The sequence below is a fragment of the Accipiter gentilis genome, chromosome 6 (assembly GCF_929443795.1).
Source record: "Accipiter gentilis chromosome 6, bAccGen1.1, whole genome shotgun sequence".
Lineage (NCBI taxonomy): Eukaryota > Metazoa > Chordata > Aves > Accipitriformes > Accipitridae > Astur > Astur gentilis.
The window spans coordinates 40,576,860-40,592,025 of NC_064885.1; the positions used below are offsets into that span (position 1 = coordinate 40,576,860).

Below are 15,166 nucleotides of genomic sequence, written 5' to 3' on the forward strand. Positions count from 1 at the left end.
TTCTATCATTTTTTAAACCTACCTGTAGTTTCAATAAAGCAAGCAGGCATGTTTACTTGTGGTGCAGTGACAGTTTAGTCTGTGCTATCGGTTATTAGTTTGGCATCTTTCTTTCTGTTGTAAACCACATAACTCCGCTTCCAACCCCTTACTCACCAAGATCAACTGTTGCTACTATAGCCCAGTTGACGCCTTCTCATCCTTTTGTTCTTTTTTCCTTAATCTTGGATTTCTCTGCCCCGTGCTACCTTACTCCCTTTCACCTGGCAGAAAACGTAGATAGGACACAACACAACCCAAATTTACAATGCCACAGAAAAAGCGGTTCATCACATATTTATTTCTACAATCACAAACTCAAAGCACGTTGATAACTACGTTCACTCCTCTCGGGTTTTATACCTGTGCTGGGCTGCTGCACGAGTGTTTGCAGGGCTGCAAACCACACCGTGCTGCTGGTAGCCTTCGCGTGGCTGCTCTGAAGCCACCTCGGGGACAACCCCGTGAGCTTCAGCAGTTCCCTTTCTTTGCAGCGTGGACACACGCAGAACCATCCCGCGCTTCCAGAGCTACCCCTGGGGTGAAACTTTTACAGCATAGACACACACAGAACCATCCCTCACTTCCAGAGCTACCTCTGGGGTGAAACATCTACAGCATGCTTCTTATTTCATGCCGAGCTGACTATTTCCATAATTCTTAAAGGCTTTGTAATGCAACTGTAGAAAATGTGCAAGAGACGGGTTATTGTTGCTGTTGCATTCGCTCTGAGGCCGTTCCCCCTCTCCTTATCTTGTGCCCATGGTAACACACTGTAAAATGCCATCCCGTGAAAAACAGCTGATTGCCAGTACTGCCTGACAGCTACAAGGAATCATGAAAGCTAATAAAAATGATTCACATTCACTCTCTCCTCCCTTTAAACCAGCTGTTTAAAGGAAAAGAGGGCCAAATTGAAAATGAGCATCGGCGGTTACAACCCCGGGGTGAAGTCAATAAAGTCGCACCTAGGAGGAACAGCTCTCCATTTGATTTCAATTCTTACTGCACGGGGGAAGCAGAGGGTGCAGCGGCATTATCATAACTTTTCATTAATCTCAGTGGGCAACCCGTTCAGCTAACGAGACCCATGCCAGCAGAACGCCAGCCTGGCGATAACCTGCAGAAGGCAGCGAGGAAGAAATTGCCTTACTGCGTACTTCGTGGGGTTGCTGCTACCCTGCCGAGAGCAGGAGGGAGGAAAGCTGTGCACGGAGAGGCCACCTTCCCGCTGCTCCGCTCAACTGGGAGCAACGGGAAACCCTCTACGGGGTGAACCGTAGGCAAATGAGCTTGCTGAGCTCTTCTCGGAGCAGGTCGGAGGGAAGCCAGCTGCAACTAAAGAGACAATCAAGAGCAATAACACACTGCTCAGGTGGAATTAGTGTATGCTTCCTCTCAGGGAGCAATATCTCTATGAACAGCTTCAGCCAGGCAGAACAAATGTTTGTCTGTCTGGAGGAAGGGGCTACCAGGGACTGGAGGTAGAATTGTGTTTCAGCCTGTGAATCTCTCGGTGAGTTTGGGTTGGTACAATCCATCTGTGTTAGACAGCTAAAATGATGTGGCTTTTGTTTTTCTTTTCCTCTAGAGAAACACACAACATGTTAACCTGATCCATTTAGAAAGAGAGCAGCTAAATAGGAATATAGTGAAAGCTTGGGACAATCTAAGCTGGCATGTGGTACAGTTAGTGTTTACAACACTCATTAGGAAAGTAAATGATGCCTAAAACCATTTTCAGGAGACATATCAGAAAAAGTTTTTCTTTGTGGACTATATCGAAATATGACTTAACAGTACAAAAGAACCTCCCTGTTAAATGGTGATACTACAGAGAGTGAAAACTATTCAGAGCTCACTCACAAAAATAAAGTGAATATTTTACAGGTACTTTATATCATGAATGCTTACCACAAAAACCAGTTAGAAGATGAATGACTTTTTTGTGTATGTGTATGATAAACTATCTGTAAAAGTAACGCTATGTGAATATTAATAAATATGCGGTGAACTAGTATCGTATTTCAGGCTATATTGATCATATTAATGAGAATGGTAATGTATGTATGTTTATTATGATTAACAGAACTGTGTTCAGGTTGTTGCATTTTCCACCTGAATCAAATTAACTTTCTTTCTAAAGTTGTTGAAGATGAACATTGAATATACAGAAATGATCAGTGAAGAAGCTCCTCCAAAACCCTCTTCAGTCCTATGTCAAATCTAGTATGCTTACTATAAATGAGACTTGAGAATTAAATGTTATTGCCAGTTTTGGACATACAATACCCAAAGGGGGAAGAAACTGATCTTAGTAACAATGAGTAATACCAAGCAACTTCCACTGAGCACAAGATTAAATAAGGCTCATGAACTTCAGTGAGAGCACATATATGTATAGAGGTAGAACACGAGAGCAGCTTTACTGGAGATTGAGCCCACAAAGATACTCTGTTTTCAAGTTAATGAGAAAATAAGTTTGGCTGCCTTAAAGACATGCCTTAATGAAATAATTACCTATAAATGAGCTGCTGTACCACTATCAGGGAATAGCAAGAGTCCAGCCTATAACTTCAGGGCATATGCAAATTAAAAAATAGCTGAAATAATGAAATAAAATTCTGTTTACACCAAAGTTTAAACACAGGTGGTTTGCTTGCGTTTTTGGTTTTGTGTCTTCCCCCCCCTCCCCCCCTTGCATTTCTCCTCTGGGAGCAATTCAAATAATTGTATTTCTTAATCGCCACAGGACTTGTTCCTGCAAACATTAAAAAGTGTGTAGAAAAGGAGGTAGCTTCTTTCTAAAATATTCCGTGAAGCAGCTCACTTTTTCTCCAAACAAAATGAAGGTCTTCCCTGACTAGAGCTTATAGATACGGAGAGAGGTCTAAGAAGGGTGATTAGAGTTTGACAAGGCAGATGCGTAAAATAAAGGTCTGTCCTGAAGATGTGTGGCCCAAGCCCTTTCAGGACATGCCTTTGGGCCCCACTGACAGCACCGAGGTGGGCAAAACTGGAATCTGCTGAAGAAGACACGACTGAGTAATACTAGAAGATGAAAGAACAGACATTTGAGGAATTGACAAAAGATGATAGGATGGAAGTTTCCACGGAAATTTTGAGCTTTGTTTCAGTAGAAGCAAGTTCCTACAATCTATCAGCAAAGATTGTCCATCCAAACACAGATGGACAGAGACAAGGCTGTGCAGTGTATTGGATTCCTTTCTGTTCAGTAAAGATATTCTCACAATGCTTTTAATTTTCTCTATGAATATTATTGAACTTTGAGTTTGGTGCAAAGAACAGGGAATTTTACAGCTTTTTCTGGGCACTGCAATTTTCATCATGAAGTTATTAGCAAGAAGGAATGAACAGTAATTGTGACAGAACAACGAGGTTGTATTCATAACTTGTTCTTCCCAGTTAAAAGTTATACTCCTGTAATCTCTCTGTTTTGCTGTAACTGGGAGTTACTTTTTAATTTGGGAAAATTTCAATAATGGAGCTAAGAAGGAAATTACTGGACATTTCTTTCAACAGTAAGCTTCCTAGAAACGCAGAGAGAATGTCATAACCAGCAGGTTCATGTATTTCAAAATGCTGTGTTCGTCTGACAGTTCTTTCAATCATTTTTAGTAAAATACATCTGTAGCCATTGTGTAATACCCCCCCCACCTGTAAATTATAATGTGGAATGTCATGATTTATTTCACAGCATAAAAGCCGTTAAATGAATACTGACAGCACCATTAGCGTTCTGATCTTGAACTGAAGTGCAAGTCAGCTCTGCTTAAGTCATCATTCTCATGAGCCACAAATAAACGTGCAGTTAAAAAGGGTGCCATAGGTTAATCAGAGCTGAATTAGTAAAGAAAAATTAGTGAAGAAGTGAGTAATTCAGGAAACGACATGCTGAATCTCTTACTCTAACATCATTTCTGTAGGCAGCCAATGCCAAAGACTCCAGAATACTAAAACACGGGCCGAAAACTTGATTCATTCTGAATGAACTAAGAGATATTGATATTATTTCAGCAGCTGAATCTTGTGCTCTGACTGCTCCCACCTACACCCGGTACCTTGTTCCCACTCTTGGCAAGCAGAACTCAGGTGGGCTTCACACACTCCAGACTCCTCTCTAACCGTTGCCTTCTGGGAAGAGTCCTGGTGAAAAGTAGAGATAACCAAATTAAGTTAGCTAATAGTGTTCTTAATTTACCCCATCAAGTATCATCAAATACTCTTGTTCTGCCCCTAAACCCCAGATTCCTTGATATCAGCTTCTAGAAAAGAAAATGAGTCTTTCTGCCTGCACTGCAATAAGATGTTCAATTTGTATGCTTAACCTCTTCCGAGTGAATGGTGATTTGTGACTGTTTAAAGTATAAATCTACTTCTTTTTCCAAGAATCATATTCCATCTCATTTGTTCCTTAATGCAATGCTCCGCGTTTTGTTGTTGTTCTACACTCTTAAACCAATTATTTTTTTCTCTAGTCATATAGATACTACATATTGTCCTTTTCGGAGGCAAAAACCTGGATACCTGTCCCTAGAACCTTATGAATTCTGTTGTATTATAAATATTTACCACTACTATTTTAATACTAACAACTGTGATCTTTTAATGTGCAGAGCTTGTTTTATAAAGAGCCAAGCGCTCTGTACCCCTTCCCAGTTTCCAAAAGATTTGAGATTGTTCCTGTTTGGCACTCTGCTAACAGGGTTCAACATACTTCATGGAAGAACAGTTCTTTCCTAATGAGGAATAATTGTTTTCTCTCCCAATACAGCTCTCAACCAAAGTTTAGACATTATTTATACCTCCAATTGCATTTTTATCTGAGCTATTTAGTCCAACCTATTTGTCTCTCTGAAGGGATCAGCAAACTAAAACATAAAACACGCAACCTCCCAAGCTGGTTGGTTTGTTCTTAAGTCATCCATAATAATTCACAGCTGTGAGAATCTCCAAATTCAACAAGTGTAGTTTGTGTATGGTTGTTTATTAACTTTTTTCTCTTAGGTGAACCCAGAACACCCCAAAAGGGGAATATAAATAATTTTCTTTTTTGTCAAATGAAGTTAAATCAAATTTACCTTCCTTTCTTCCCATTATTTACAAAAGTCTACTTCAGCAATTCCAAACTAACATGCTTAAGCCGAAATAACCGTTAAATAAAAAACAAATAAAGCTTTACTGATGTGTTGAGGTAATTTCTCATTCCAAATGAAATGTTTCTTTTCTCATTTAGGACTCCAAATGGGACCCTGATTAATGGAACAAGATGGCCAGTCTTCACCAGTACTGAACAAAAATATTTGACATTAAATACCAACAGATCAGAGATACTGACAAAATTACGCGCTCAGCAGTGTCGATTCTGGAATAATTTTTTTCCCAAAGTCCTGGAAATGACAGGTAAAAATGCTTTTATAGAGGCTTTTATGTAACTTTTATACAATGATCATTTCCTTGATAGTAACGTAATACTCGAGTTTAAATCTTTACATTTATCTTACGTCCTTATTTGAATTTCCACGAGATGCTCAGATGTCGGACGAGACCGTCCATGCCGTGGTGAGGCTGTACCCTGTAACGCGCCCTGTGCTTCTGGCCATGGGCTCACCACCCTGTAACACCCCGTTACGTACGAGGACAAACCCCAGGGACAGGCCAAGGCCCAGGATTGACGCAATACGGAGCTTCTCTGCCCCAAAGCGCAGATGCAGCCACAACACGAGACGTTTTAGAGTGCTGCAAATCTCTGCTCTGGAGCTGCCCCCTGCGAGGGTCTCGGCACTGCCTGGCTCTGCGGTCCTGGGGTAGCGGCGAGAGCACGAAAGACGTTGCTAAAGGGGAAGCTTGCGCTGGGGTTTCTGGAGGTTTTAGATGTTCTGTCGAAACTTTATGTTCCTAAGGTGCATTGTGGGATGTTATATTGGGATTATATTATCTATTATTTATGGGATTTATATTATTATGCAACTAATCCACAGAGGATATTAAGTGCATCGCTGCCGCCAAGGGGGGATTCTGTTCTACATCTCACATGAGAGCACCTTCTGTTTTGTTTCTAGAGTGTCAGTCATTGATGACAAGCCAGAGACTTCAGGATTTGCCTATGCAAATTAGAACTGATTTGTGCCCGACCCTGTATACAATAAGTTGAGGAGATTTCACTACCTAGAAAAGTATAACAGGCTCAGTTGAACACAAAGGACTCAGATTTTCTTTAGAAGCCCGATGCCACTGTTTTTGCAAAGCCCACCAAACAAACCAAGCCTCTGTGCTTCTGGAGTTTGAAAGGAATTGTGATTTTGCAGCTCTGGAGCAGCATTCTGCAGTTTGATGGGGGGAAGTCACATTTCAAAAATAAGATACACTTTTAAAATGTTAATTAGTAATTTACCAGCTTTCTGTAAGATTCAGTTTGAATGTTAGTCTTAAAAATACGTAAACCTTCACGATGCACAGATGATTCTTTCTGAATAATTTATTCCTTCCTCATTTAAGCCTATAAGTGTATTATGGCTCAACTTTCATCCCCTCTCAATTCAATAGATGTTTTTCAATTAAATCAAGACAAGAAAAAATCACTAGGTAAAATGAATAATTTATAAAGCATACTCTGTTTTTAAAATTATAGTATACCAAATTATGGATAGATTTTAGGGAGGTTACTCAAATTCTGGCAAGTCCTTTATGCTGTGCCAGAAGAATTGAACTATTTTACATATTTCTTTAACCTGGCTGTGAACCCCCATTGAGTACCGTGCATCTTACAACTGGACTGTACATAACCAAATGCTCTGTGGCGGAGCAGAAGGGAGCACATCACCAGACATAGTTCAACATATCTTGGCAGGGCAGCAGAGTTGCTTTGCACGGGCCTGTGGTGTGAAGGATGACAAAGCAACACTCTGGATCTGCCAGGAGACATAAATACAGCACTGTGCCATATCCAGTAATTTAAAACATAAATTTACATAATTTAATTAAAAGAAATTCCTGAGCATATCCTTAGCAAAAAAGAAAGAATCATTGTGCCTGGATCCTAATATAGAAATGAGACAAGAGTACTGTCAAGAAGGAGTGCTGCTTTGTCATGCATCTACATCTAGAGTATTGCTTTGTCATGCATCTACATCTATCAGTCCTTGAAATATTGTAACAGAAATACTATGGGTTTATATTTATGTTCCCTATACAGTCTCATACAATTCTGACAAAGAAACCTTTAACTTTCTGTTTATAAACATGATATAATACTTTATATCGTAATAATTCTCTTCGCTGAAAATATTACTTTGCATTCCTATCTCCTTTTAGGCTCAAAGGACAGTGCACGCCATAAATACATGTATTTCCTCATTTTCTGAGGCTCTATCTTGTCTATTATTTCTTCCACTGAAGTATTCTTATAAAAAGAAGGTTGCTTTAATATGATATGATATAAGATGACAGAGAACAAGAAAGAAATTTTATGTTATCATTATTGCAAGTTATAGTTCAAGTAGGATTCAGATAGACAAAGTGGAATTACATCAGTTAGAACCCGAAGAGCACGAGCAAACCGATTTATTTTGCAGAAATTGCAAGGGGATTTCTCATTGTGCCAAGTGGTCAGAATTTGGCGTGGATGTGCTTGGTAACGAACCACTTATTTAGTTACTGATCCACTGCTAGCACAAGCCTTGCTACCTCCTTGAGGTCTTCTCAGCATGTAATGGCCAGCTCCAAATGTGTTCAGCATCTGAGCAAGCCTGTTCCCACAACAGGCTGGGTAATACAGGTTCCTTGAGGCAGTTAAATATACAAGGGAGGGAAATATTTAGTCCCTGTCATCCTTCTGGTTAGATATTTTCCATTTTTCTCAAGCAACAAAATATGATATGTTTCCAAAAAAAAAAACCCAACAAAAAACATGGTTATGGATGGAGAAAACTAACAAGAAAAAAAATGAGCATAAGTTTGTATGATTTTGGAAAATTTCTCATGAGTCAAAATGTGTGATTTTGTGTCTAGCTTGGTAATAATCACCGGCCAGGTAAACTAGACCTAGACATGCCTTACATGGGCTTCAGTTCCAACTAGACAATTTCTGTACAGATTTCAACTCTACTGCAAAGGCATGGAGAATACCCTCCATTCCCACTCACCCCAAGACAAGCTGGGAGCATTCAGCATTTAATATTTTATTTGAAGGCATGAGCACTGGGACAATCACCAGAACTTTTTCTGATGGCTGCTTCTAAAAGAAACACACCAGAGGGACAGTAAACAGTAAATGACTCTTAAGTAGCTTTTAGAGCAATGGTCTGTTAATTATAAAAGCACCTATGTTAGACTCCACCTCCTTAACACAATCTTTAAGGCATCTAGAGCCCTAACTATATATATATATATATATATATATATACACACACACACGTACATGCCTATTTCCTCTTGGTTATAGAGAGCTGCAAGCAGTCAACCTTTCCACTTATTGTTCCATTACTACTTCAGTGTGTCTGATACATATTTTTCTAGTTTATTTAATATCACTGTATCATGTATCATCTATAGAGAAATCAAACATCAAAGTAGCTATTATAAATACATTCTATTTTAAAATAACCCTAAAAAGATTTTGAATGTGGAGACAGAGAGAAGTTCAACCAACCTCTTGACCAGTGAATAACCAAAATAATTTTATTTGCTATGATCTTCCAAACAGTTTCTGGATTCTATAAAGCTAAATACTCAGGGTAGTAAGAGTATTAAAAATGTGACCAATTAGAAAATTTATCATCAGAATTAGTTTTCAATTTCCATAGAGCTAGATGCTGCACTCATTATGCATGCAGAAAAGTGAACGCATCAAAAGTAACCTCACCAATACCACTGCACCTACTGACAGAGTAAGATGGTACTTAGTGCACCTATGGGCAATAAGTTATGTGCCTTAACAATGTGATTTCATTCTAACTCCAGTACCTTGTGTCCCAGGTCACAGGAGAGATAACAGCCCTTATAGTATTTCATATCCCAGAGAGCTCTATTGACTTTTGGGAGAAGAACATTTTTAAAAAAATAAATAAATTAAAAATCTGAAGTCCTTAAAAATACATACAAACCCAAATATACTGTTGTGGGTAGAAAAAGCACTGATGTTCAGAGTGTGTGATTAAAGAACATTAGAGATACTGAAGTATAGATACTATTTGTTTTCTCCTTTCTGAACATTTGTGTAGAAGCTATCACCATTAGAATCTACAGCATCGATAACTTGTAGCATTTATCAGACTAATGAATCAAGAAGTTTGCGGGTACTTGCATTTATAAGCTGTTGAGGACAGAAAAACTAATTCCAACTTGTCATCCCTTATTAATTATACTATATCATAACAGCTATATGGCATTTGTCCTAATCTTAATGTTAATACCACAAAAATACATTTAAAATTAGCACTTTATTGGCACATCTAGTAGTTCAACAAAAGATGGTATGGAGATAAATTTAACTTTGCTGTAATACTATTAATGTAAGGGCTGTATGCCTGTATGGAAAGGAAAGAAATGCCAGCTGCCTGTGTTGAAAGTGCTGAAAAATAATAAAAAAAAACCCAACCTTTTTTTTTTCCTCTCTGTTAAACTGGGCACCTTTCTGATCACTGAAGTACAATTCATTGCCTACTGAAATCTCCCCTTTTCTCCTTGTAAACATCACTGGGCTTTGCATTAGGTTAACTGGTAAAGTTTGGGATTGCCTAAATGACTGCATACAGCAAAATAACCTCACTGTATTATTAGCTGACTTCCAGAGTGTTGCAGCACATTGTAGTAACCCAGTGCTCTGAGCTGTAATTATCGGTCAAGTGGAATTCTCTAATCTTTTTTTTTTTTTTTTTTTTTTTTTTGCCTTCTAGCTGTCAGCTCATCTAAGTCATGGGTGGTTGCTTCAAAGAGATTGATGATGTTGCTGATAATGGGATGCATTGACTTGTGACTTCAATTTGGATCTTATCACTGAAAAAAGCAAACAAATGGGAATCCAAGTTCTTATTTCAGTGTTTTCCTTCCCCCTTTTGTCTTTCAGATTCATAATGGTGGCTATTCTGAATTTCTTGTTGTCTGCTTTCTCTAGCTGACTCACTTCACCGTAATTTGAAGAAGCACTGAAATGCCTCATAATTTATACTCTAGAACAGTGACTTTTAATTGAAGTTGTGTGTGTGGTAGAGGTATTCCATTTTCTAAAGTCTTTGGGCAGACTTCAAACACATCTAAACCTGAATAATTAATGAAGGAACAGGGGGTTTTAAATTCATAAGTGGAGGCTTTGCTTGGATAAATAAAACTGGATACTCATAATCAAGAATAAGACAAGAAATACAGTTAAGACATTTTTCTCCAAATAGTACTAGTACCAATTCATACACTAAATTACCAATCCATTTGACATATGTGGAAAATTTGGCTTTACCTGAGACCCTGGCTACATCTTTAAATTAAGAAACATGCAAAGGCAAGTCAGGAAAGTGTTGTGCATGTCTTCTCCCCATAGTTCTGTGAGTCATATCTGCATAGCTTAGTAATCAAAACATGGTTTTATTGTTACCAGCATTTACAAATCCTCTTTGAGTTAATGACAACTGCGGCCTGCAGAAAAAAAAATTTAAAATTATCTGAACTTTTCTTGATCTTGATGTAACCAAGCTTATTTGCATCTTTAACCGAGGGAGAGGAGTATGGTTAATTTTTTAAAATATGTTTTCCTATAGTTCTTCTTCACAATTTCCCTTTTGACTACAAGCAGAAGTACAGAACCTCCCCAAGAAAAAAGTATCTTGGTTTTATTTCTGGTCTCACTGAAACCAAGAAGTAATGTAAATCTCATTTCAAAGTATCATTAAATTGCCATCTGGATTTCCAGACCAGAAAGGTTTGGAAACATTGAGCTAAACTGCAGATAAGCAACCAAATTACTGGATGCTTCTCCAAAGTAAATCTCTGAATCTGTTAACTCTCTTTCCAGAATATTTTCTCTACTGATGTGTAAAACACAAAAGTATTTCATTTTCACATAACCAGTTAAACTTGCAGTGCTGACAGATCATAAAAAAGGGGAAAAGGGTGTATTTATGGAGGGAAAGGGCCTATGCTCTACTGCAGCAGAAGAACATAAAGCCAAAAGAGCATAAAGAAACCATGGAACTGTTATCTCATGAACACAGTTACCAAATTTTTTTGGAAGCAAGCTATGTCAATATGGGACACTGAGATAACTAGTTCCAGAATGAATAAAGGCATCCATAGATCACAAATGGTTTCTAAACTTTAAGAAGTCTACAACTGATCCAAAATAATAAGCCACAGTATGCAATGCAGCCTACATACATTACCTTTTCTTTAGTTGTTGTATGGGCTGTTTCTGCAAGGTCACTGCATTTCTCCCTAGTGTTAATTACCTTTTGGGACTGGAGGAAGTAATCCCTGTCCATAAAATACTCTGGGAACCTTGTAAAATGATACATTTTTATTATTAGTGTCATCCTCACCCTCTGCTCTGATGTCTATAACAAATTTGGCTATAAATATTGCCTTGGGACACAGGATTAGTCGGCAAATTCTTTATAGGCTAGAATGAAAAAGAAAAGAGGAGATGGTTTCATGTTGACATAGTGCACATTTTACACTATCTTTCTCCAAACTTGTTCCCCTTACACATTAAACTTGTGGATTTATTCCTCAGTAGGGTGAAATCCTGGCTATCCATTGAAATCCATTGAAACTAATGGCAATATCCTTGTTGCCTTGAACAAAGTCGTGATTTCACTGTATCTTTACAAGCACCTATCTCAGTTTGCATATTGTAGTCTTCAGGGTATGTAAGTTTCACTGTAGCGTATACTGAACCAAACTAATATTTTGAGGCAAAAAAAAAAGGCAGCTTTAAAATGAAGAACTTGGACAGAAGCATTATCCAGAAACAACAAGCCCATACATAGGTATATTTATTACCCTGTGGTGTGCCAGAATGATATCTTTGCAGTACTTTCTTCCTGTTTTAAAGATAAAGTGTTAATCACTGAATTTTCAGTCATTCCAGGTTTAAGAAATGAGACAAAAGACCACCCGAAAATGTATTTGGAGCAAATGACATTGATAATCAAAATTATTTTTCAATTAACACATAAAGAGATTCAAATTTAGATTAATGTAACCCATTTCATGTTTTACAGGAAATATTGATGAAGCAGAACGAGAGTGGAAAGCAGGATTCCATCGCTGGAACAATTACATGTCAGACTGGAAAAATCAATTTAATGATTATACTAGCAAGAAGGAGAGATGTGCAGGCTCCAATTAATATGTTTACCCCTTCCGGTATGTCCATATTACTGTTCATCAAGCAAATATACAGGTAGCTTTCTAACACATCTAGCATTAAATATGTTATGCAGATTACAGAAATGTTATGGACATAATTTTGATTCCCCAGATCTTTCATTTCTATTTTACCTCATATCTCAATAAACAATAGAAGGCATCCATACCCTTTGAAGCTTCACTGTGTTAAACAGGACTATAGAGATTAAAGTCTGAAGATTAATGATGTACATATTATTATAAATACTAGCTGTTTAAATTCACACTTCAAAGAAACAATGTAATCTGTTATAGAAAAATTGATTTTTTTTTTTTTTTCAGTAGAAATAGCACTGTTTTACAGTATTGCCATGCAATACACAATCGGGTTTGATCTTTAACAGCAATGCCACCGCACTTAAACCTTGCTTCAGACATAATTTAATTGACATAAACATAAAGAGATAACAACTTTGCTGGACACTCCAAATGGTATTTGCTTGTTAGACCAAAAAGTTTTAAGACTGCCATTAAAGCCCAAATCATTGCTTCTTTATGGCCAAATCTGTAGGACAAAGCTATAGTAGGAGAGTATTCAAACTATGTCTTGAAGGACTAAATCATCAGCACTCTGTGTGCAAGTGCAACGGTGGGACAAGCCAGAAAAACTGGCACCTCTGCTTCTGCTATCCTCATTTCTCAAGGAGTAAAGATGTACAGATTCACAAAGCAATGAACTCACAGCTTTCCCTGCTCAGGCACCCACTCTCTTCAACTGGTAAAACCTCTGTTATGGAAGTAAGCTCCAATTATGGTTGTTGGGGGTTTTTTGTCCATGAGTTACCTCCTAGTTGAGGGACAACCCCACATTTACTGGAACATGATGGACAAGTTTTTATACCTGCAGAAAAGCATCGATCTGCATGTCAGCAGGTTTATCAGAAATCAGCCATGAAAACCCTGCTCAGACAGCCGGCTCTCAGCAAGGGAGCAGGACATGGCCACAAAGCCCTTGCTCCTCTTGGGGAAGGCTGCAGAGGATATCACTGCCGAGGGACATTGTGACCTTGGTGGGAAGGACCCAGGTCTTCGACATGGTCAAGCGAGCTCTAGTTGCCATGCAAGTTGGCATCTCCTGTACCCCTTTCTACCTACTTCAGCTGAATGTATTAGAAGCTTCTAAAAATCCCGTGGATAATTCTTCTTCCTACTTCTCTGCTTCTGGATGGGGTTGGAAGTTGTACGCCTGAATAACACCTTAATTGGCTGCTTTTCACTGGCCCAACTGGGCAGAATAAATGCCAAAAATTTGATAAACATAACGAGTACGTAAAAGCAACAACTCATTTCATAAATAAATTATCCTGAAGCTTTCTGTCAATGTAACAGCATTTCAGTGCATCTATTTTCTGTTCTAGTGATTGTGAGCTCTTGCAAAATTCCTTCTTGAATTGAGTAGGCTGAAGAGATCTAGATAAAGAACAGAGAGTATGCTCTTTCTGGCAATCAGTTTGACCACACAGGATCCCTACACCAAAGGGATTTATTTTTGCAGAAAGGCCAAATTCTGCAAGAGATGATGGCTTATCATCTTTTCAGTTATTTCTAAGAGAATACAATTATTTCCTGACTAAATTATGGAAAACCACCTTTTAGCACAGTATTTCCAAAGACTACAATCAAACCCGTGCAATCAAAAAAACCTGGTCATTTTTGAGCAAGCTGATTAAAACTTGAAATTATCTGGGATTAAAAAGCCCTCTTTATGCAGCACTTCATGTTTATACCACAGGTAATTAGCTCATTACATACATTAGCATAGTTACTGCTATTAATAGTTGCATGGAGAGCTGTGTCAGTCTACAGTGTATTGGGTATTTATCAGCTACTCCTTATGCCAGTGATGAGCTACTGTGAAAAAAAACACAGAAGGATGAATTTTCTGTCTGTCATTGAGCCAGTTCTGGCACTCCCCATTTTATTTATGTGGTGCGCTTCATAGATATGTTGGGTGCTGATCTGCTGCGGTGAGCCTTGGCAGCACCAGCAATGCCTAAGCACGTTTAAAAGCAGCATTTGTCTCTTTTGATATCCTTCTCTTAGCTATATTTCACTATCTATCTGTCTAATCAGCCTAATCAATGGGAAAAAAAATCTGGGCTAATTAAAATGCACAAATAACCTTTGGGAAGGGCAGGTTGCAAAGCAGTTTATAAAATATTTTGCTGGGAAGATGTCTTTTGTATGTGCTGTGAGCTAGTCTGGATAAGGTCTACTTGAAGACTAATATCCTTCCCACAGTATGCATACGACACCTGTGATTTCTTAAGAAGGAATAAGGATGGAGGGAAGAGGAAAGAAAAGCAGAATAAAATAAAGGTTAAACCACTTTTTGAATTATGTTTTTTTTCTGATTTTCTTGGTGTGAATATATTGCTAGCTTTGTATTTTTTCATATGCTGGGAAATAATATCTCCATTTATTATTCATATGAAATCAATATATCATGTAGACATATATTCATATCCCTCACTTATGCAAAAATAGGAAAACCTTAAGTACTTGGATGTAAGTGGCTAAGGTAATGAAGAGTGAAAAAAGACCAGTCCCCATTGCGGGTATCTTCAAACTAAAGGTCAAACAAACTTTATGTTGGAAATCGTTTGAGGATACTGTGTCACTGCTTAGAATGATGATTACATATTAGAGGGATATTTCGCCCAGCCCGCGCTGAAGATGTAATGTTGTTAATTAATGTTTTCTTTTG

The 15,166-nt window shown here is 38.1% G+C and overlaps 1 protein-coding gene across 2 annotated transcripts in view; it reads left to right on the top strand.

Moving 5' to 3' along the window:
* Window positions 1–14,779, top strand: part of BCHE (butyrylcholinesterase) — a 37,054-nt gene extending 22,275 nt beyond the window's left edge. For both annotated transcript variants that reach the window (XM_049803129.1, XM_049803130.1), the window contains exons 3-4: window positions 5,297–5,463; window positions 12,273–14,779. In XM_049803129.1, coding sequence (XP_049659086.1) covers window positions 5,297–5,463; window positions 12,273–12,400 — 295 coding nt within the window. In that variant the 3' untranslated portion in view covers window positions 12,401–14,779. The remainder of the gene's footprint in view (window positions 1–5,296; window positions 5,464–12,272) is intronic.
* The last annotated feature ends 387 nt before the right edge of the window (window positions 14,780–15,166 follow it).